The sequence below is a fragment of the Amblyraja radiata genome, chromosome 17 (assembly GCF_010909765.2).
Source record: "Amblyraja radiata isolate CabotCenter1 chromosome 17, sAmbRad1.1.pri, whole genome shotgun sequence".
Classification (NCBI taxonomy): domain Eukaryota; kingdom Metazoa; phylum Chordata; class Chondrichthyes; order Rajiformes; family Rajidae; genus Amblyraja; species Amblyraja radiata.
In genome coordinates this window covers 26,942,213-26,965,581 of record NC_045972.1, presented here as the reverse complement: position 1 = coordinate 26,965,581, position 23,369 = coordinate 26,942,213, and the positions used below count along the sequence as shown (strand labels likewise).

Genomic DNA, 23,369 nt, shown 5'->3' with positions numbered 1-23,369 from the left:
TCCACCACAGCTCTACCCGCTCTGGACTCGGCCTGCTCCGCGACGGTGAGGTGAGTAGTCGGCACCACAGCCCCCGGTCTTCCTGTTGGAGGCCGCTCCTCGTTGCAGCCCCAACGACAACGGAGACCCGACAAAGAAAAGGTCGGGTCTCCCGTGCAGGGAGAGATTTAAAAGTTACCCCCCCCCAACACCACCCCCACCCCCCCCACACACATACCCCAACAAAAAATAACAAAAACTACATAAAAACATAGACATAAAATAATAAAAACGCAGACGGACTGCAGAGGTCGCTGCTGACGAGAGTCGCGCCGCCTAGCTTGCCAACTTCACTGGCAGCCACGGTGATATTGTGCCAAGCCACTGCTTCTCGATCCAGTGGCTTTCTGGTGTAAATCATTCCATTGCCCCCGATTCTGAATAAGTCCATGCCATTCACCAATTAATAGCTGGGAATAAACAACAGCTGTTAGAACTGCCCGCACCAGAACATAAAATACTCGATGAATAAATAATCTTTTGAGCATCCTAAAGTATGAAGATACAAAAACTTGAAGTTTCAGGAATAGGTAAACACAGTAATGGGCGGCACAGTGGTGCAGCAGTACAGTTGCTGCCTTCCAGCACCAGAGACCCGGGTTCGATCCTGACCTCGGGTGCTGTCTGTGTGGAGTTTGTATGTTCTCCGTATGACCGCGTGGGTTTTTCCAGGTACTCTGGTCCCCCACACCAAACACATACGGGTTTGTAGGTTAATTGGCTTCTGTAAATTGTAAATTTATTCAGAGTGTGTAGGATAGAACTACTATGCGGGGTGAATGCTGGTCAGCACGGACTCGGTGGACTGAAAGGCTTGTTTCCATGCTGTCTAAAAGTCTAAAAGGTCTTCCCCACTGTTATCAGGCTACTGAACAGTCCTACCATAAGCTAGATTAGAGTTCCAATCTTCCAAACTACCTCATAGTGGGCCTTGCACTTTTTCTCTGTAACACTATTATCTGCACTCTGGTATTTTTCTCTATGCACTGCCTGTTGTACTTGTGTGTGGCTTGATTGTACTCATGTTTTGACTGGATAGCATGCAAACAAAGTCTTTTGTTGTATCTCGGTACACGTGACAGTAATAAACCGATAGTAATATCAGAAAATGTTGCAACAACTCCGTGTGTTTGTGGAGAGACAGAGTCAACGTTCGGATCGATGACCTTTCTTCTGATGATACCTTTCTCCCCGGTCTTCCCTCTCATTTCCCCTTTTGCTCCTGCACATCTATCTGCACTTAAAATCTCAACCATCCTCCTGTATCGATAAAATGTCATTGACCTGAAGCATAAGATAGTCGCAAAGTGCTGGGGTAACTCAGTGGGTCAGGCGCCATCCCTGGGGGAAAGTAATAGTGCCCTCTCGGGTCGAGATCCTTTTTCAGACTGTCTGACCCTAAACATCACCTATCCATGTTCTCCAGGGATGCTGCCCGACCCATTGAGTTATTCCAGCATTTTGAGTCCATTGTTGGTGCACTTCCTTGTTATTACATTACAACCCGAAATGTGAATTTAGTGTTTGTCTCTCTCTCTCTACAGATACTGCCTGTCCAACGTGCAAACTCTGTACAGACAGCGCCCGTAATCAAGATTGAACCCGGGCCTCCGATGCCACTATGCAGCCCAGAGAAGGGTGTGGGGAACATCCAGGGATGGGCTTAAAGGAAAAACTATACAAACACGTGAGAGGGGATAAAGCAACATGTTTTGTTAACGGGATGGGACTCTTATTGGAAAACTCGTAACACAAGTGTTGTGAAGTGCTTTGGGATGTCCTGTGGGAATTATCCAAATGTTTGACTTAGAATTGTGGTGAAGCTGCCTCCACCCTGTCCTGTCACACACTACAAGCGCTGAGTAACAATGAAATGACAATGACAATGAAACACTATGGACTCTTGACGTCTGCTCCCACTGAAGCTCTCCAGCACCTGCAGTGGGGTTTGCTTATCTCAGTGTGAACATATGCAGGTCTCTTACATTGTAGCTCTTACCTGATGGTGAGTGGGAGGAAAGGGAAGAAGGAGAGAAAAGAGCAGGGGAAAGAGGAGGAGAAAAGGCGGGGAGAGGGAGAGTGGGATGACAAGGGAGGAGAGGGGAGGTTGGGATGAGAGAGCGGAGGAGAGGGTGAAGAGAGAGGGGGAGAAGAAAGGGGGAGGAGAGATGGGGAGGAGAGAGGAAGGGGAGAAGGGGGAGAGAGGACGGAGAAGGGGAGGAGAGAGGGGGAAAGATAGCGGGAGGAGAGAGGGAGGATAGACAAACGGACGAGCAAGGAAGAGAGAGATGGGGAGTGTGAGAGGGAGAGGGCACTGGTTGGTTGTAGATCCAGTGTTGTCCCTTAGACATGGACCAACTCCACCTACTATAGGCACAACATGTTGGAGTAACTCAGCGGGACAGACAGCATCTCTGGATAGAAGGAATGGGTGACGTTTCGGGTCTAGATCCTTCTTCACCTATTCCTGCTATCCAGAGATGCTGCCTGTCCCGTTGAGTTACTCCAGCATTTCGTGTCTATCTTCGTTGTAAACCAGCATCTGCAGTTCCTTGCTACACAACACCACCTAGAGTTGCAGCCGGGGGATGCAGTGGTTTGCTGATTTCAATACGAGCCTCTGCTGGTCCCTTACCTGCCCGGCTGCTTTGCGTGATCGGGGTCTGCTGCTGACACGCTCCCCACGGCCGTAGCATTGGGCTCGTTCTCGGCCACTCGGAGGATGTAGCGGGACCGGCTGAAGACAGGAGGCTCGTCGATGTCCAGCACGTCTATGAGCAGGGTGGTGCTCGTCTTGTACTGCTTGCCCTTCACCAGGGTGGGGTTCTCGGCTTCCACCCGCACGCGGTGCCTCCGCTGCGTCTCAAAATCCAGCGGCTGTCGGGATGGAAGGCGGGCAGTGACCGGGGGGCAGTTTAACCAGGAGGGAGACGAACCAGCAAACCTGCACGTCTTTGCGATGTGGGGGGAAACCGGAATGCCGGGGCGTCACTGTGGCACAGCGGTAGAGCTGCTGCCTTACAGCGGCAGAGAACCCGGGTCCGATTCTGACTATGGGCGCTGTCTGTATGGAGTGTGTGCCTTCTCCCCGTGACCATGTGGGTTTTCTACGGATGCCCCGGATTCCTCCCACACCCCAAAGACGTGCAGGTTTGTAGGTTAATCAGTAAAAATTGTAAATTGTCCCGAGTGTGTAGTGTGTGCTAGAGTCGCTGGTCGGCACGGACTCGGTGGGCTGAAGGGCCTGTTTCCTTGCTGTACCTCTAAACCAAACTAAACCTGGAGGAAACCCACGCGGTCACAATAAGAACTTGGTTGGAGAAGGAATTACCCAGAGGTTTGACTAAGAATGGTGGTGAAGCTCCGTCTACATAGTCCTGCCACACACTCCCAATGCAGAGAAACTTCCGAGTCTCTCCTTGAATGAGGGTGGCCAGTCGCTGGTCTGTGTCTGTACCCAGGTGGTGGCTCTCCGTCTCAGGACCCTGTGGAGGTTCATGTATTCTGAGTGCCCTCCTAGATGGCACACGCTGGCCCCAGGGGAGCTGCCTCCAGGAGGGCACACGGCTCCCGGCAGTGGGCATCAGTCGACGCGCTAGGCGGGAGTTGCCTGCCTTTTATCGTGTTCTACTTAAAGCTAGGAATTTGGTTCCCTTCAGCCAGGGCGCTGCTCCTCAGGGTGAGGGGGGTGTTGTTGTTGCGAGAGTGACCGGTCACGGTGGGTATTGAGGAGAGGCATGTGCATGGAACAATTCCGACTGAGCTTACACTCGCTCCTTCTGAATTGCTCATAGGATCACCCACGGCCTGGGTCCCTTCCCGAAAGCCGGCCCCACGCAACATGAGCCGCCTTTCCGAGATGCCCGTGACGTGGAAGCTGCTCCTGCACACTCTACAACTGATGACTTTTTATTTTGTAAACTGCCAATATAGACAGTTTTGATTATGTTTGTTTTAAAAATACAAGCATTTTGTATAAATAAGGGCAGGTACAGCGTGCGTTAGATACAGAGTGAAGCTTCCTTGACACTGTCCCATCACACACTCCCATTACAGGCGCAGGGAAGGTTGGATCAAATGAACGGCGGTTCACCTTTTTTAAAGTTATCACCCCCTCCTGTGTGCGTGGGTCTGTGGTGATCTGGAAGATGTCGTCGGGAATGACTGTGTACAATATCCTTGCGTTCGTGCCTTCGTCCAGGTCCTCTGCTTTCACCCGGCCGAGAGCATCTCCGATAGGGGTCGCCTCCGATGCAGTGTAATTGTACTGCCCTGCACACGGGACAACACTCACGTTAACCCGGCCTGGACCCTGAGCAAACACTAACATCTACATCAGCCCTGCACTTGCTTAGTGATAGTCAATCAGTTATGGGACAAGAGGCATGGTGTACCTTGGATTATTATGGTACTTCCACAACTAGTCAGTGACAGTGAGCTGTTAATCCACAGCAATGATTCCGGCATTTATCATGAAACACTAAGGCATAGGAACATAATTGGGCCATTGGGCACATCAAGTCTATTCCATCATTCAATCAAGGCTGATCTACCATTCAGTCTATCAAGGTCAGGTGAAAATCTTCCTTGTTGATTACTACCTAGTCAATAGAAAGTCTACACATGATTACAATTGAGCCATGCACAGTGTACGGATACAAGATAAAGGGAATAATGTTAAGTGCAAGATAAAGCCCAGTAAAGTTTGATTAAAGATAGTCCGGGGGTCTCCAATGAGGTAGTTGGTAGGTCAGGACTGCTCTCTAGTTGGTGAGAGGACGGTTCTGTCCACAGCAATGATGCCTGGATTTATCATGAAACACTAAGACATAGGGGCAGAATTGGGCCATTCAGCCCATCAAGTCTGCTCCACCATTCAATCATGGCTGATCTATTTTTCCCTCTCAATCCCATTCTCCTGTCTTCTCCCCATAACCCTTGACACCCATACCAATCATAACCTGTCAATTTCCACTTTAAAAATATCCAATGATTTGGCCTCCACTCCACATTCACCACCCTCATTCCACAGATTCACCACCCTCTGTCTAAAGAAATTCCTCTTCATCTCCATTCGAAAGGTAAGTCCTTTTATTCTGAGGTCCACATCCACTCTATCCAGGGCTTTCATTATTCTGAATGGCCTAATTCTGCTCCAATGACATGAAATAGTCCTTACTGTGCCGGAAGAAGGGGGCATTGTCATTGATGTCGGTCAGAGAGATGTGCACAGTTGCCGAAGAGCTCATTCCTCCTTGGTCAAGCCCCATGTCCTTGGCCTGTACTATCAGCTGATAGTCCTTCTTCCGTTCTCTGTCCAGGTTTGTGTCCTTTACATATATGGTTCCTAGGTTAGAAAAATAAGAGTGATTGTAATTAACAGCATTCGTTTGCATGGATTTTATTGTTCCATTGCCGGTGCATATGAAGAATTATACACTCTAGTTTAGTTTTGTTTAGTTCAGTTTATTGTCACGTATACCGAGTAAATGTGAAAACATTTTTTTGTTGCGTGCTATCCAGTCAACGGAAAGACTATACGTGATTACAATGGAGCTGTCCACAGTGTACAGATACAAGATGAAGGGAACAATGTTAAGTGCAAGGTAAAGTTCAGAAAAGATTGATTGAAGATAGTTTGAAGGTATCAAAGATAGATTGATAGTTTGATATCTATGTACCACCATGCTGCCCTGAGAAGACCGAGGAAATTTGGCTTGTCTCCAAGAACTCTACAGATACACCACATTGGAGGTGGATGGGAGGTCAGGACCAGTTGCTGAGAGGATGGTTCGGTTGCCTGATTACAACTGGGAAGAAACTGTCCCTGAATCTGGAGGTGTGCGTTTTCACAGTTCTGGAGTGACTGGGGTGTAACTGGTTCTCGATTATGCTGGTGGCCTTGCCGAGGCAGCATGAAGTGTAAATGGAGAAAATGAAAGGTTTGTGTGATGGTCTGGGCCGCTTACGCCCCCGTGTGCAATTTCTTGCCTTCTTGGACAGAGCTGTTCCCCAACCATGCTGTGATGCATCCCGATAAAATGCTTGACTCTCTCTTGAAGATAGTGAAGAAGGTTTGAGACTGATAGTGTAAAGTAGAAATTTGGAGGTAAAATTGCCATTGGCTGTGCTGTTTAAAACACTGCCCCGCTATCGGCACCGAATCAGACATGGCGTCTTCATAAGCTGCTGAATAGTTTGGAGACCACCGTGTACTTCTGAAAGATGGGTTTCATTCACATCCTCTGAACCGCCGGTGTCGATGGACATGGGGCGGCGCGGGCAGTTACCAAACCCCGACGGGCAGCCGGCCACGGAACTGGGGGAGCCGGTCCAAGGCTCGTCTCCCCCTCGACCCCAAAGGCCGAGAACCGGAAGGAAGAGAGAGTCGGCGACAGCGGCGGATGCTGGACAAAGGACCGGTGGGGGAACCGAGCGGTCTAAACCTTCGAGTCTTCAAGGTCGGCTGCGGAAGGTGCCATCACGGGGCACGAAGACTGAAAGATCGGAGAGGGACGGCTCGCTGGCAATCCGTATGGGGGAGAGGCAGACGACATGAGTACCAGCTGCGGAGTGATGGTTGTGATGCAAAGAATAACGAGGGATCTGCCGGAAGGGGTGAGAGGGGGAGACACTAAGAACAAAGAGGGACTCAGCAGGCGGGGAGTTCAAGCACAAAGAGAGACCCAGCACCTAGAACAATGAGGCGGGGAACAGCAAGAACAGAGGGCCATTGGAACACTGAGTACTTGTAGCTTTGTCAGTGCCAGGAACGTGGCTACGCTTTGCATACATTGTGTATTGTACGTAAAACCAAAGAATTTCACTGTACCTAGGTGCAGTTGACGACAAAGTTTCATTGATTGGATCATTGAATCATTGAGAGGGTTGCTTTAGATCATATCTGCTACTCACCGGACATTGAACCAATGTAGAAATTATCCTGCTCGCTCAGAATCTTGTACGTTACGTTTGCATGTTTGTTCACAGTTGGGTCATCTGGGTCATGGGCGCTGATGGTCAGGACAGATGTGCCTAGGGTGGGGGAAGAAAACAAACTCATGAGTCAAAATGAGACCTTGCTCTGAAACGTCCAATTTATGCCATCCATCTCGTCTCCTGCATTCTACTCGGTAGACATCTACCAGCTACGACGGCATGCCAACGCCTCTACTTTAGTTTAGTTTAGTTTAGAGATACAGCACGGAAACAGGCCCTTCGGCCTACAGAGACTGCGCCGACCAGCGATCACCCTGTACACTAAAACGATCACCCCTTACACTTGGGACAATTTACAATTTTACCAAAGCCAATTAACGTACAAACGTGTACGTCTTTGGAGTGTGGGAGGAAACTGCAGCACTTGGAGCAAACCACACAGTCACAGAGAGTACTTACACACTCCATGCAGTCAGCACCCGTAGTCAAGATGGAACCCGGGTCTCTGGCACTGTAGGGCAGCAACTCTATTTATGTGCCACCATGCTGCCCTGAGAAGACTGAGGAAATTTGGCTTGCCTCCAAGAACTCTACAGATACACCACAGAAAGCATGTCCCGACAGCCTACATTTTCATCAACCATGTGTGATGAAACCATCTTTCACCACACATTCGTTTGTGAACAGCTTTGACTAAAGGCCGCAAGGAATTTGCAGAGTTGTGGATGTAGCCCAGTCCATCACACAACCCAGACTCCCCATCATCGACGCCATCAACACTTCACGCTGCCTCGGGAAAGCATCCAACATAACCAAAGACTTGTCCCACCCCGGTCCTTCCTTCTTCTCTCTGCTTACATCCGGCAGAGGGTATAGAAGCTTGAAAGTGTGTACCACCACATTCCATAAGCTGGGGTACTGTCTGATTCACCTCTACCCCATTGTGGACATTGGACTCTGTCTATGGAACTGATGTGCTACAATGCTGAGAACTATATTCCGCACTCTGTATCTTCCCTTTCACTATCTATTGCACTTAGGTTTGCCGAATGTATTTGTGTACGGCGCATCTGATCTGTGAAACGTGACAATAATAACCCTAGCCCTTCACCTATCTAAGGCATTCTTATCCACATTGATGAATATTTCCGAGTCCTTACCTTTGCTGGACATCTCAGCAACGGTTCCATTGAATGGATCCTTGGTGAATATGGGTGCATTGTCATTGAGGTCCAGTATTCGAATGGTAAAGTTGGTGCTGGTGCCAATTTGCTTCAAAGTCTTCTTGTCGATCACACTCCCCTGTAATCTGTACTGATCTTTCTTCTCCCGATCCAACTCTCTGAAGACACCAATGTCGCCAGTCTCGGGGTTGACCTTGAAGATGGTTCCAGCTCCCTCCCCTTGGACCTTATACATGGTCTTCCCTTCTATGTGCCAAACCGATTTGATCTGGAAAATAAAATTCATATACATTCAATCTTTGTCGCCTTCTGATTCACTGTCTGCAGATCTGTGCATTCATGAGGTCAGCTTTCAGTTTAGTTTACTTTATTAGTGTCACGTGTGCGGACGTACAATGAAAAACGTTCTTGTTGCGTGCTGACCAGTCACTGGAAAGACTATACATGATGACAATCAAGCCATCCACAGTGAACAGAGTCAGGATGAAGGGAATAATGTTTAGTACAAGATAAACCCCAGTAAAGTCCAATTAAAGATAGTCCATGGGTCTCCAATGAGGTAGATGGGAGGTTGGGACTGCTCTCTCGTTGGCATGAGGATGGTTCAGTTGCCTGATTTCAGTGGATTATTGGGGTACATAGACAAGGGCATTAGTAATCTCCGTATATTTTGTTTTTTGCATCGAGTTCCCCGCCTGAGGAATTGAAGTATTTTATGAACCGATCTTTCCTTCCATTTGTTGGATTTAATCTTTTTTGTATTTTACTTTGATATATTGGGTCTATCCTGGGTTCTCTAGGACGTGTTGGTATTTATTTAAGAGATGATCACTGATATTGGTACTGGTTTATTACTGTGACCGAGATACAGTGAAAAACCTTGTTTGTGTGCTATCCACCCAAATCATACTATACATGAGGACTGCTTATACCCTGGTCATTCCCATTTCTCCCTTCTCACATCGGGTAGAAGATATAAAAGGTTGACCATCATATTCAGGAACAGCTTCATCCCTGCTGTTATCTGACTACTGAAGGTTTCTCTTGTGAGCTAAGGGTGTAGTACTGATCTCCCAGCCTACCTCATTGAGAACCTTGCACCATTTACTTTCATAAAGAGGAGAAACACAGTGGCGGTAGAGCTGCTGCTTCACAGCACCAGAGACCCAGGTTCGATCCTAATTATGGGTGTCGTCTGTACGGAGTTTGTACCTTCTCCCTTGACCGCGTGGGTTTTCTCCAAGATCTTCGGTTTCCTCCCACACTCCAAAGCCGTACAGGTTTGTAGGTTAATTGGCTTGGTATAAATGTAAATGTGCGGGGATCACTGGTTGGTGCGGACTCGTGGGTCGAAGGCCTGTTTCCACGCTGTATCTTTAAACTAAACTAAACTAAAATAAATAGTTGACGTTTTGGTTCGAGACCGTTCGTCAGACTGAGTCAGGGGAAAGGGAAACGAGAGATATAGAGAGAAATAGGTTTGTAGGTTAATTGGCTTTGGTAAAATTATAGATCGTCCGTAGTGTGTAGGATAGTCTTAGTGTACAGTCGACGTGGAATTGGTGGGCCGAAGGGCCTGTTTCCACACTGTATCTCCATAGTCTAAAGTCTAACGTATCTGCATTCTCTCTATGACTGTAAGGATATAACATTTTAACACTATATTCCAAGTTCAACTAATCTCCTCTGCCTGCACGCGATCCATTTTCTGCACATCCATGAGCTTATCTAAAAGCCGCTGAAGTGCCACTATAGTACCTGCCTCCAGGCTGAATGGGGGAGTGGGGAGAGAGTGCCTCACCTTTCCAATTTGGCTGGACTCCGAGACGCCCTCCCAGCAGTGCAGTTGGTTCCAGATCCAGTTCGACTGGGGTAGGCTGCTATTGCCTCCCATGCTGTTGACCTGCTGTGTCGCACAAACCACGAAGGTAACTGCTGCCACCAGCAGCCGCAGTGAGAGCGTGGGTCTGGACATGGTAATCCTAGGGACCTGCAACACAACACAAGCAAGAGGTGACCACAAACCCTCAGCTCACCCACAGTGGCATCGAGTCATGGCGCTGCACAGTAGGGAAACGGGCCCTTTAATACCTCGTCAACTCTCCCCACTCACCTTAAGCCTGTACCCTCTAGTTTTAGAATCTTCTATCCTTGGAAAAAGACCGTGAGTGTTCACTTTCTCACTTTATCGCCTGTGCCCTCTAGTTTTAGAATCCTCTATCCTGAGAAAAAGACTGTAAGTGTTCACTTTAGCGCTTTATCCGTTATCCATGGCGACCAAGTTAGCTAGTCCCATTTGCCTGCATTTGTCCCTCTGAAATCTTCCTATCTATATATCTGTCTAAATATCTTTTGAAAGCTGTAATTGTATCCGCTTCTATGGCTTCCTCTGGCAGCTCGTTCCAGGTATGGACTACTCTCTGAGTCAAAAAGTTGCCCCTAAGATCCCTCTTAAAACTCTTCCCTCTCACTTTAAGCAGTCTTGGATGGAGCTGTTTCAAACCTTGATGCGATGCATCCTGATAATATGATTTAATAGGACTGATTTAAGGGGCCAGCTATTTCGCTCAGGGGGTGGTGGGTATATGGAACTACCTGCCAGAGGAGGTAGTTGTGGAAGGTACTACAACAATATTTAAAGGATATTTGGATAGGTACATGGATAGGAAAGGTTCAGAGGGTAATGGAGTGAATGCAGGCAAATGGGACGTGTAGATGGGGCACCTTGGTCGGCATGGATGAGTTGGACCAAAGGGCCTGTTTCTGTGCTGCATGACTATAACTCACATTATTAAGGCAGAGGTTTCCTTGATTTTAAATAGACACATTTTACAGTAGTGTAGAGCACAAAATGCTAGAATAACTCAAAGGGTTATGCCGCTGTCCCACTTAGGAAACCTGAACCGAAACCTCTGGAGACCTTGCGCCCTACCCAAGGTTTCCGTGAGGTTCCCGGAGGTTTTTGTCACTCTCCCTAATGGTCGAAAGTGGTTTCCACGTAGTCGAGCTTCTTCGATGTTCCGGAGATAATTTCAAAAAATTCAAAACCGGCCTCGACTAAAAATAGGTTGCCGTTTTAAAAATCGGTAATTTTTTAGTCAAAGCCGGTTGCGATGCCAGTTGAAGGTGTTTACCAGAGGTTGCGGGTAGTGGAAGGTAAGACCTTTTTCTCACCCAGATTTATTCCAACAGGGAGGTCTTGTGACCGGAACCTCCGGGAACCTCCGAGAACCTCACGGAAACCTTGGGTGGGGCGCAAGGTCTCCAGAAGTTTCCGTTCAGGTTTCCTAAGTGGGACAGGGGCAATAGGCAGCATTTATGGAGGACGTGGCTAGGCGACGTTTCTTCAGTCTGACAAAGATGTCTGAAGATCAGGGGTGGCAGAGTGGCGAGGAGGCAGATTTGCTGTCTTACAGCTCCAGAAACCCGGGTTTGATTCTGACCACGGGTGCTGAAGGTTCTTCTTGATGGATAAGGTCCAGGATAGGAAGGTCAGCACATCCCCAACAACTCTCACCAACTTCTGCAGAGGCACCGTAGAAAGCATATTATCGGAATGCATCGCATCATGGTTTGAAACAGCTCCATCCAAGACTGCAAGAAATTGCAGGGAGTTGTGGACCCAGCCCAGACCATCACGCAAACCAACCTCCCTTCCATTGACTCCATTTACACTTCACGCTGCCTTGGCAAGGCCACCAGCATTATCAACGATCAAACTCACCCTGGACTCTTCTCCCCTCTCCCATCGGACAAGAGGTACAGAAGTGTGAAAACGCACATCTCTAGATTCAGGGACAGTTTCTTCCCAGCTGTTATCTGGCATCCTCCCACAACTAGAGAGCAGTCCTGAGCTACCATTGGACTATCTTTGATCGAACTGATGGATTTTATCTTGCACTAGCATAATTCATGGTATTCCCTTCATCCTGTATCTGTACACTGTCGATGACTCGATTGTATCATGTCTAATCTTTCTACTGACTGGAGAGCATGCAACAAGAGCTTTTTACTGTACCTTGGTACATGTGACAATAAACTAAACTAAACTAAATATTGATTGTCAGGACAAGCTTAAGAGGCCAAATGGCCTCTTCCTGCTCCTGTTTCATATCTTTTCGTGAGCAGACAAACAAAGCATTGTGGAAACAGTAGGAAAAGAAGGAGAACTTCTTCAAAGCCTGAAGAAGGGTCCCGACCAGAGACGTCACCTATCCATGTCCTCCAGAGATGCTGTCTGACCCGCTGAGTTACTCCAGCACTTTATGTTCCACACACATAGAGCATCAACCCTGCCTCATTCTTTGTGAGTGTTATCGGTGTGATTGCTCAGATAACCAAAGCTGAATTCCTTGTCACAGGGCACAAGCCACAGCTTTGAGAGAGGGTCTCTTTAACGAGAGAAGTTGAAACAATGCTGATTGTCTCTTGCATTCGAGCTAACTTGGGTCAACGTATAAACAAGATCCAAACCTTGCTTTAAATAAGCTCTGGTTGTTTAGCACACCCTTCCTGCCATTAAGCTGGGGAAATCTCTGTTGTGGAGGTTGTCTGGCATTCTTCCCACTGGGATTGTTTGTGCATTGTGCAGACATCCTGTTATTTTCCGCAGCGATATCGGTGTGACCATAGGGTTGCTTACAGTGTTGAACTCAATGCCTGGTTTATAGAGGGGAGGCAGGTCCCTACTCCTACATGGGCGTAGGTGAAACAACAGCATTGAATACTAAAGTCCGAGGTGGTAAAGAATGGGGATGAGAAGGAATTTCTCGTCAGAAAGTGGTGAATCTGTGGAATTCATTGCCAGAGATGGCTGTGGAGGTCAAATCATTGGGTATTTTTAAAGCAGAGATTTGATAAGTTCCTGATTAGTAAGGGTGTCAAAGGATACGGGGAGAAGGAATGAGAATCAGAAAGAGAGGGAAAAATAGATCAGTCATGATCAAATGGTGGAGCAAACTCAATGGGTCGAATGGCCTAATTCTCCTCTTTTAGTTCGATTACCTTCGACTACCCTCTATTACCTACGACTTACATGCCGACCTACTACGACCTACCTCGACCTACTACGACTAAACCTACAAGTAAAAAAAGTATCGATTTTTTCCATGGCGACCTTTTTTTACTCGCGGGCATTTTTCAACATGTTGAAAAATACGCCGCGACCTAGCTGAGGCCTCGAGTACACGGGGACTACTCTCGAGCGTGAAGGAGAGTTACAAAGACCTCCTACGACCTTGTGTCGACCATGCTGCGAGTAAGAGTCAAGGGCAAACTCGGCAGAACTTGCGGATTAGGTCGCACCAAGTGGGACAGCCTCTTTAGAGATGTTACATTTAATTCCCTCGTCTAAATCGTTAATATATATTGTAAACAACTGGGGTCCCAGCACCGAGCCTTGCAGCACCCCACTAGTCATTGCCTGCCATTTTGAAAAGGACCCCTTTAATTCCTACGCTTTGCTTCCTGTCTGCCAACCAGTTCTCTATCCATGTCAACACCCTACCCCCAATACCATGTGCTCTAATTTTGCACACTAATCTCTTGTGTGGTACCTTGTCAAAGGCTTTTGAAAGTCTAGATACACCTCATCCACTGGCTCTCCCTTATCCATTCTACTTGTTACATCCTCAAAAATGTCCATAAGATTAGTTAAGTATGATATCCCCTTCATAAATCCATGCTGGCTTTGACCGTTCCTGTCACTGCTTTTCAAATGCACTGCTACAACATCTTAATTAATCGACTCCAGCAACTTCCCCACTACCAATGTAAGGCTGACTGGTCTATAATTCCCCATTTTCTCTCTCCCCCCTTTCTTAACATTTCTTCAGTTATCATAAGTTCATAAATTCATAAGTTCCAAGAGCAGAATTAGGCCATTCGGCCCATCAAGTTCACTCTGCGATTTAATAATTGCTGATCTATCTTGGCCTCTCAACCCCATTCTCCTGCTTTCTCCCGGTAATCCCAGACACCCTTACCAGATTGCTCTGACAACAGCTGTAAAGTAAGTACAAGATAGACACAAAAAGCTGGAGAAACCCAGCGGGTCAGACAGCATCTCTGAAGAAAAGGAATAGTTGAAGTAAGCTCCTCTGATGGACAGAGAACAATGAACACAGTTCAATCCAACCCCATTGGCAGTTAAGCAGATGTCCCATTACCCTATCAACCTCATTTTACTTATGTTATTTTTACGATTGCCATTTGTTCCTCCACAGCTGTGTGTCAGCAGTATTTTCCATTTCCGAATGGGAGCTAAGCTAACTGACCCTTATCACTGTATCTAATAAGTTCCAGGAATCCCTCTGAACACAGGGCCTGGATCACACCGTGTGGAGTCTTTGTCTTTATCTCGTAGCTAGCGGCCAGCACATAGACAAATCTCATCAGCCCATTGACACGCTACTGTGCTAATCTGGTAGTGCTTTGGAAGGCAGTAAATAAAGATTTTTAAAAGCAACATGAAAATAACCAATTTTGCCTCATGCTATGGAAAACTGAAAATCATCTGTGAACAGAATCAGAAATAGAACTGACAAACACATGATGCAGACCGACACTCCTAATATGATCACAGCTGCTCCGCCCTTTGCCTCGTCGTCTTCTCTCACCCACTTCCCTATAGCCATCAATTCCTTCATCTTTCTACAGATGCATCACAGCATGGTTTGGGAGCAGCTCCAACAGAGGCAGCAAGAAATTGCAGAGAATTGTGGGCACAGCTCACAACATCACGCAAACCAGCCTCCCTTCCATTCACTCCGTCCACACTTCACGCTGCCTTGGCAAGGCCACCAGCATATTCAAGAGCCAATCTCACCCTGGTCACTCTCTCTTCTCCCCTCTCCTAACAGGCAAGAGGTACAGAAGTGTGAGAACGCACACCTCCAGATTCAGGGACAGTTTCTTCCCAGCTGTTATCAGGCAATTGAACCATCCTACAACTAGAAAGCAGTCCTGTGCTCATCTACCTCATTGGAGACCTCCAGTCTATCTTCAATCGGAATTTATTGGACTTTTATCTTGCACTAAATGTTATTCCCTTTATCATATATCTGTAAACTGTGAACGGCTTGAATGTAATCAAGTATAGTCTTTCCGCTGACTCGTTAGCATGCAACAAAAGTTTTTCACCTCAGTACACGTGACAATAAACAATAAACAACACCAATAAACAACTCCTTAACTGCAGGGAATGGAAAGATATGGATCACGTGCAAGCAGAGGGGATTAGTTTAACTTGGCATCATGTTCTGCACAAATAATGTGGGCCGAAGGGCCTATTCCTGTGCTGTACTGTGGTGCTTTATGTTCTATGAGATAAGGAGAAGGGGAATGGGACTGATGAGATTGCTCTGCCAGAAGCCAGTCTTTACCTGATGGACCAAATGGCCTCCTTCCGTGTTGTAGTACGCAATTAAATTAATGTCAACTGCTCAGGATTTAAAATGCATAAACTCAACCGTGGCAAAACAATGGTGCAGTAATGGGAACAGCTGAAACCATCACAAGTCTACTCTGCCAAAGTCACTTCAAGGAACAACAAGTATTCTTCTCCACCCTCAGAACCATCATTATTAGTCTCTATTGAAAGATCTTCTCAATTGCCTGAAGAGATCAGGAGCAACATCTGTGAATGTGTCCGCATTAAATATAGGGAATTTATAGACTCATAGTCATACAGCGCAGAAACAGGCCCTTCAGCCCAACCTGTCGAAGCCAACCAACATGCCCCATCTACACTAGTCTCATCTGCCCATGCTTGGCCCATATCCCTCTAAACCTATCCTATTCATGTACCTGTCTATGTTTTGTTTAACGTTGTGACAGTACCTACCTCCTCTGGCAGCGCGTTCCGTACACCCACTTTCCTTTGTGTGAAAAAATTACCCCTCAGGTTCCTATGAAGTATTTGCCCCCTCATCTTAAACCGATGTCCTCTGGTTCCCGATTCCCCTACTCTGGGCACGAGACTCTGTGCGTTTACTCAATCTATTCCTCATCAGAAACATTTCCAGGGAATGGTGAGATTGTAGAAATGTCTCTGACCGAAAATAGAATAACAGAGTCATACAACGTGGAAATAGGCCCTTTGGCCCAACTGGTCCTTGTCCATTGAAAAGCCTTTTGCTGCTTCCAAAAATAGATATTGAGTGCATTGCTGCCTTGTGCTGCTCCAAGGTCGGCCAATGCTGTGGCATCCGCGCTTTCAGGGGAAGCAGCGATCATTCCCAAGGGATGAAGCGTTACAGCCCATAGAGTCATACAGCATAGAACCTTCGGCCCAACTTGCCCACACCAACCAATATGCCCCATCTACACTCGTCCCACCTGCCTGTGTTTGGCCCATATCCCTCCAACCTTATCCAATCCATGTACCTGTCTAAATGTTTGTTAGACGTTGCAATAGTACCTATCTCAACTACCTCTTCCAGCAGCTTGTTCCATACACCCGCCACCCTTTGTGTAAAGAAGTTACTTCTCAGGTTCCTATTAAATCTTTCCTCATGGCCCTGACTTTCCATCAGTTCAGACCCACCCACTGGAGTATTTGCTGTTTTTGTTCTGATCGCCTTGATGGGAAAGAACAACTTTCACAATGTAATTCAGACAGGCCTGCCGAAAGCATTCTGCTCTTCAAGGTCGATTCACAAGCTCCTTCCAACAATACCAGGATGTTGCCAGGACTTGAGGGCCTGAGCTATAGGGAGTAGTTGGGCAGGCTAGAATTTTATTCCTTTGAGTGCAGGAGGCTGAGGAGTGATCGTAAGTGTAAATTCATCTAAAAAAGAATGGTGTGTAAAATCACGAGGGGGTGTAGATAGTGTGGATGCACAGTCTTTTACCCAGAGCAGGGGAATCAAGAACTGGCCGGCAACAGATGAAGGGAGGAAATGTGTAAGACACCTTGCTTTCTCTAGCCATCCCCTTCCTCTTCCCAGTTCTCCCACTAGTCGTACTCTCCACCTGCATTCTATCTTTGTCCCACCCCTTCCCCTGACATCAGTCTGAAGAAGGTGTAGTGGCCATTTGGCTTGTTTTGTGTGTCATTAATTATGGCATGTGTCTTTAAATTTTAGACTGCCTGTTATTATGTGGGTGGGATTTATGACGTATTCTAGGGCGTGTTTGGAGCTAGGTTTCTTATGCAGAAGCTTAGATTTTTGTTTAGTTTTGGGACTTTCATTAGGAAGGCATACCCTTTGATATTCTCGAAAGTATCTACATGAAGATCAGGACATAGATCTGGTTCTACAGCCAGTTCAGTATCAAGGATTTCTGCTCGATTGGGAGTTGAAGCTGATCTAGCCGCTCTCTCAATAGAAGCGGATGCCTTGAAGAAGAAACATGAGATTGAGCGAGAAGAAGAGCAGATGAAAAAAGAGAAGATGCGACACAAAGAAGAGATGAGACGACAAGAAGAAGAGATGAGGCGACGAAAGGAAGAACTGGACCTGGACACAAAGATGGCGGTGGCCAAAGCAAAGAAGGAGATAGTGGAATGTGAGGGTTCAAGATGCAGCTCTAGATCATTGCAGATGATGAGCTCTGGACCAAGAGGAAAAACTGCTCCAAGTGAAAGAGCAGTTGGATCAATTCCATAATTGAGGTCCACCGGATTTCATGGCTTTGAAAACCCATTGGAACAGAGTAAGATGGATGAAACTTCATCTCAGCAAATGAGTGCTAGATTAACAAATGGTGCGTCTGTAGATGCTCGGGACAACCAATAGCAGACTACGCTTTTCTGAGGTCTGGTGCACAGGGTCGAGCAAGCCAGTATGAGCTAGGGAGGCCGGTCTATCGTTCATTGGAGCCAAGCAAAGATTACTGAGTTGGATGATCAGCCATGATCATATTGAATGGCGGTGCAGGCACGAAGGGCCGAATGGCCTACTCTTGCACCTATTTTCTATGTTTCTATTTTTCTATTATCAGGATGCATTATTGGCTTGGGTGAATAGGCAAGCTGAATTCAACCAGACCATAGCTCGACAAAATACCTCTCTCACTCAACCACCAGCAGAAATTCCTACATATGATGGAGATCCTTTGTGGTGTGAGGCTTTTTTAAGGGCATTAAAAGAAGTATTAAAAACGAAAGTTACGGGTGAAAAGGAGCGCCTACGATCTCTGGTAAAGTACACAAGCGGAGATATTCAGGTACTTGTAGAAAGTTGTCAAAATGAGCCAGGCAGCCATGGCTATAAAAAGGTGAGAAGATTACTTAAAGAATGTTATTGTAATGAACAGAGGATTGCTAACGCATACATGGAGAAGGCCCATGCTTGGAAAGAAATCAAGCCAGAAGATGGGAAGGCATTGAGTAATTATGCAATATTTCTGAGAGGTTGTTGCAGCTCGATGAAAAATCTCGGCCACATGGAGGAAATGAATCTTGCGAGTAATACTAGAGTCATCATTTGCAAGTTGCCCAGAAGACTGAGAGAAAAGTGGAGAGATGAAGCAGGCGGAATAATGTATGAGAGGAAGCAAGTAGCCAGGCTACCAGTCCTGGTGGATTTCTTGGACAAGGAAGCATGGTACATGTTAGAGCCACACCACGGGACTATTGAAGACCATAAGCCAATAGCATCTAACAAAGGTTCTACCTTTACCAAACCTGAAGAAATATCAGAACCTATGAGAAGTTGTTTTGCTACCACAACCATACCTGTGGAAATGACAGATGGAATGAAAGGAAATGTATCTACTAGCAAGCAAATAGTATTCTGTTTGTTATGTGATGAAGTTGGTCACACCATAAGAAAGTGTCGAAGATTCAAGATGAAAGAATATGAAGAAAAGATGGATTTCTTGAAAGAGAAGGAAATATGTTTTGGATGTTTGAAAAAAGGACATATGGTGAGAGTCTGTAAGAGTCCTATAATTTGTTATAAGTGCAGGCAATATCATCCTGAAGCACTTCACACTGAAAATAATCCACCAGAGCAAATGGAATAGGAGGAACCAGAGCAAATGGAACAGAAGAAGAAGCCAACTACTAGTGATGCTATCACCTCGCCTCAAGTAACTGCTCATATTGGGGCCGGGGTTGAAGCTTGTACTTTTTCTATCTTACCAGTACAAGTGAGGAATAGTAAGATGAATACAGTGTTGCAAACATATGCTTTTTTGGATCACGGAAGCTCGACTACCTTTTGCACAGAAAACCTGACGAGAAGGCTGAACATCACAGGAGAAGAGACTAAGATTCGATTGTGTACCACGAATAAAGATAAAGAGAGTATGTAATTACATTACAAGTATGGAGATATCCAGTCTGGATGAAGATAGTTTTATACCAATATCTGTAGTGTTTACACATGGAACCAAGCCTGTTGGTCGTCAAAATATACCAAGACATGAAGACTTGAAACAATGGCATTACCTGAAGGATGTCAAGATATCTGAAATAAATTCTAGTGTTGATCTACTTATCAGAACAAATGTTTTGAAAGCATTGGAACCTATACAGATTGTTAGGAGCCAAGGCGAAGGACCGTATGCTACAAAAACCCGACTTGGATGGGTTATCTATGGCTCCTTGAAAAGGAACAATGAAAACAAGAATCATAAGAACTATCCTACCATTGCTGTTAATCAAATATCTACCGATAAATTAGAAAAGCCGGTGATGACTTCAATGAAAGTAATTCTTCAAGGAATCTGAAGAGATGTCGAATGAAGAGTTAAATTCATGGATATTATGAACTATTCAGTAAAGATTGACGGACACTATTGTCTGGACTTACCTTTCAAACAAGAAAGTGTTAATTTGCCGAATAATCGTCTATGGCAGAGCAGCACAACCAGACTTTGAAACACAAGTTTGGCGAGAATACTGAATTGCATGAAGTAAGAATCTCTTTGAAGAATAATTTCTACATGGATGATAGCTTAAAACCCATGTCCACTGAGGAAGAAGCAATTCAACCAGTAAAACATCTGACTTCCCTTTGCAATAAGCGAGGATTCTCACTTTCTAAGTGGATAGGCAACAATTGCAGGAAGATTGTTCCCGATGCTGGGGAAGTCCAGAACAAGGCGTCACAGTTTAAGGATAAGGGGGTAATCTTTTAGGACCGAGATGAGGAAAACATTTTTCACACAGAGAGTGGTGAATCTCTGGAATTCTCTGCCACAGAAGGTAGTTGAGGCCAGTTCATTGGCTATATTTAAGAGGGAGTTAGATGTGGCCCTTGTGGCTAAAGGGATCAGGGGTTATGGAGAGAAGGCAGGTACAGGCTACTGAGTTGGATGATCAGCCATGATCATATTGAATGGCGGTGCAGGCTCGAAGGGCCGAATGGCATACTCCTGCACCTATTTTTCTATGTTTCTATGGGATACTGAGTTGGATGATCAGCCATGATCATATCGAATGGCGGTGCAGGCTCGAAGGGCCGAATGGCCTACTCCTGCACCTATTTTCTATGTTTCTATGTTTCTAATTGTGGAAGAATTCCACAGGTGACAGAGCTAAAGAAACCAGAGAGTTGGATTTGGACAGAGACAATCTGCCAATGGAAAGAGCATTGGGAGTTACTAATGTTGCACAATTGAAATATGTTAACACGGAAGAAAATCCTGCGGATGATGTTTCTAGAGAACTGACGGCGAACCGCTTCTTAAGCGAGAAGAGATGGATCAATGAACTAGAGTTTCTCTGTAAGCCAGACAGAGAATGGCCAAAGCTTGAGCTGGGATTTGAAATCTCTGCTAATGATCCGGAAATTAAATCAAACCTAACGGTGAACTTTATTGCTAAAAATCCTGTTATTCTCTGGAAGGATTTTCACACTTCAACATTTTTGTTACAACAAATCCATGAGTTGATCGGACATGGAGGAAGACGTTTCATGCTATCAAAGATTTGGACTGTTATGTTTTGGACTATATACTGGGTATCATGTCTGATTTTGAAGGTTTAGTGCGCACGGTACGACTTTAAACTAAAACCAGTGTTTTAATAAGATTAATAATCAAGTTATGCTTGCTTCTAGAAGGTGAAAGTGAAGATGGAAGAGTCGATGAAGAATTCTGATTGCTGATATGTAGTGCATGCTATTTCCTCGTTAGTATAGTGGTTAGTATCCCGGCCTGTCACACAGGAGACCAGGGTTCAATTCCCCGACGGGGAGCCACGGGATTCAATTCCCTGATTTTTTGCTTGTGATAGATGTTAAGCCTTCATGGCTACTTTTTTTGATGTTGATTAATAATTGCCTCGTTATATACTCGGAACAATTAGGGGCCGGTATGAAGTGGCCATTTGGCTTGTTTTGTGTGTCATTAATTATGGCATGTGTCTTTAAATTTTAGACTGCCCGTTATTATGTGGGTGGGATTTATAACGTATTCTAGGGCGTGTTTGGAGCTAGGTTTCTTGCGCAGAAGCTTCATTTTTAGTTTAGTTTTAGGACTTGCATGAGGAAGGCATACGCTTTGACCATGCGAAGTGTAACGGAGATACAAGGAGTTTTCTAACCTTTAAAGTGATATGCTGAAGTTCGATGAAGTTTATGGTGTACGTCGGAAGAAGGTTGGATGTATACCTTATTGTTTTTCCTCACAAATAAAGAATCTATTAATCAAAAGACTGTGTTATGAAGATTTATCTGTGAAGAAGCTCTGAAGGTCTCTGACGGAAAGCACACATGCGTATAACGACATTCGACTTAATCATGTAGTCCACTTAGTGGCTGGAGGGAGTAATCTCTTGAACGATATAAATTCTGCTGCTACAGAAGGGTCTCCACCCCAAACGTCGCCCATTCCTTCTCTCCAGAGATGCTGCCTTATCCGCTGAGTTACTCCAGCATTTTGTGTTTACCTCAGGAAGGGAGGAGTCCATCATGGCCCATTGTTGGCTGGGGAAAGATGAGCTAATTACTAGTAGGATGACTAGGGTGAGGGATGGGTTGGGGGGGGGGGGGGAGAAATGTAGGAGTTACTTGAAATTAATCAACACTGGGTTATAAGCTACCCAAACAATATGAGAGGGGCAAGATTTAATAAGAACCTGAGGGGCTACCTTTTCACTCAGAGGGTGGTGGATATATTGGATGAGCTACCAGAGGAAGTAGTTGAAGCAGATGCTATAAGAGCATTTAAAAGACACTTAGAGGGGTATGGGCCAAACATGAGCATATGGGACAAACTTAGATGGAGCATTTAGGTCAGCATGGATGAGTTGGGTCGAAGGGTCTTTCACCGTGCTGGTTGACTATGACTCTGTGGCTCTCATCGGACTGTCGTACATAATGTTATTCATGGTACAGGGAGGTGGTACAACTCTGAAGTGATAGGGTGTGGCATCCTTTATTTCTTTCTCTTTGGGTTTGATACTTTGCCAAGAAGATGGTAATCTCAACATGGTCTCGGAATGAAAGGCTGGCTGGAAGGGGAGGCAGAGAACTTCCTTTCCCCAGGGGAGCCTGGATATTTACGAATGTTGGTCATCAGGTTTGTACATTGGCCGTGTTCAAGAGTCAGATTAGTCGGCTTTAGGAATCAAAAGACAGGGGGGTTTGGAATCCAAAGATGTTGTAAAGTGAAGGGCCTACTTGTTTTGACATCAGGTCATTCAGCCATTCTGCCCTCCATGTCCTTGCTGAGTCTCAAGTATCCATCTAATCAATGGTTCAATGGTGGTTTGATGCTGCTTTTATTGTCACATGTGCAAAGTGCTAACACAGTGAAATTGTTTTGTTCACAAACAGTCCAGTACAGTATTGCCCTACCCCCAATCCCCGATCAGTAAGTGTACAGAGATAGTCTACTGTGCCCGCAAGCAAGAGGCGCCACATTTAGGCACCATTTTCAAAGTCCACGCTCCAGTTCTTATGAGCGGTGCCTGTTCCAGGCAAGTCCCAGACTGTTGTGGGTCTCCAGCCATCTCCTTGTTTGGACGCCACGCCCCTCTCCTCGCCTGTCCACCTTTGTTTCCCGGGGGTGCCTCCTGCATCTGATCACAAGGGCGCGATGGGCCAGACACGGATTCCCTCTCCTCTCCCACCGGCCTCTCACCTCACCCGTCACATCTGTCGATGCTGGCTTCATCCTCCCGGTCTCTGGTCTTCAGGGAACAAGCAGGAGCAGGTTCGGCAGCTTCCCCCACCCAGGCTGGCAGTCTGCTGGGTCGCGGGATCCCCCTGAAGCCACGGTCCACGCGTCCCGGTCTTGAGTACGGCCACA

The 23,369-nt window shown here is 46.1% G+C and overlaps 1 protein-coding gene across 1 annotated transcript in view; it reads right to left on the bottom strand.

The window, feature by feature from the left end:
- Positions 1-325: 325 nt before the first annotated feature.
- LOC116982593 (cadherin-6-like) overlaps positions 326-23,369 on the bottom strand; it is a 35,567-nt gene continuing 12,523 nt past the window's right edge. Inside the window, exons 2-8 of the mRNA XM_033035870.1 lie at positions 9,964-10,152; positions 8,139-8,430; positions 6,955-7,074; positions 5,219-5,386; positions 4,133-4,311; positions 2,675-2,916; positions 326-449 (exon numbers count right to left, since the gene is read on the bottom strand). Coding sequence (XP_032891761.1) covers positions 443-449; positions 2,675-2,916; positions 4,133-4,311; positions 5,219-5,386; positions 6,955-7,074; positions 8,139-8,430; positions 9,964-10,137 — 1,182 coding nt within the window. The 5' untranslated portion in view covers positions 10,138-10,152 and the 3' untranslated portion in view covers positions 326-442. The remainder of the gene's footprint in view (positions 450-2,674; positions 2,917-4,132; positions 4,312-5,218; positions 5,387-6,954; positions 7,075-8,138; positions 8,431-9,963; positions 10,153-23,369) is intronic.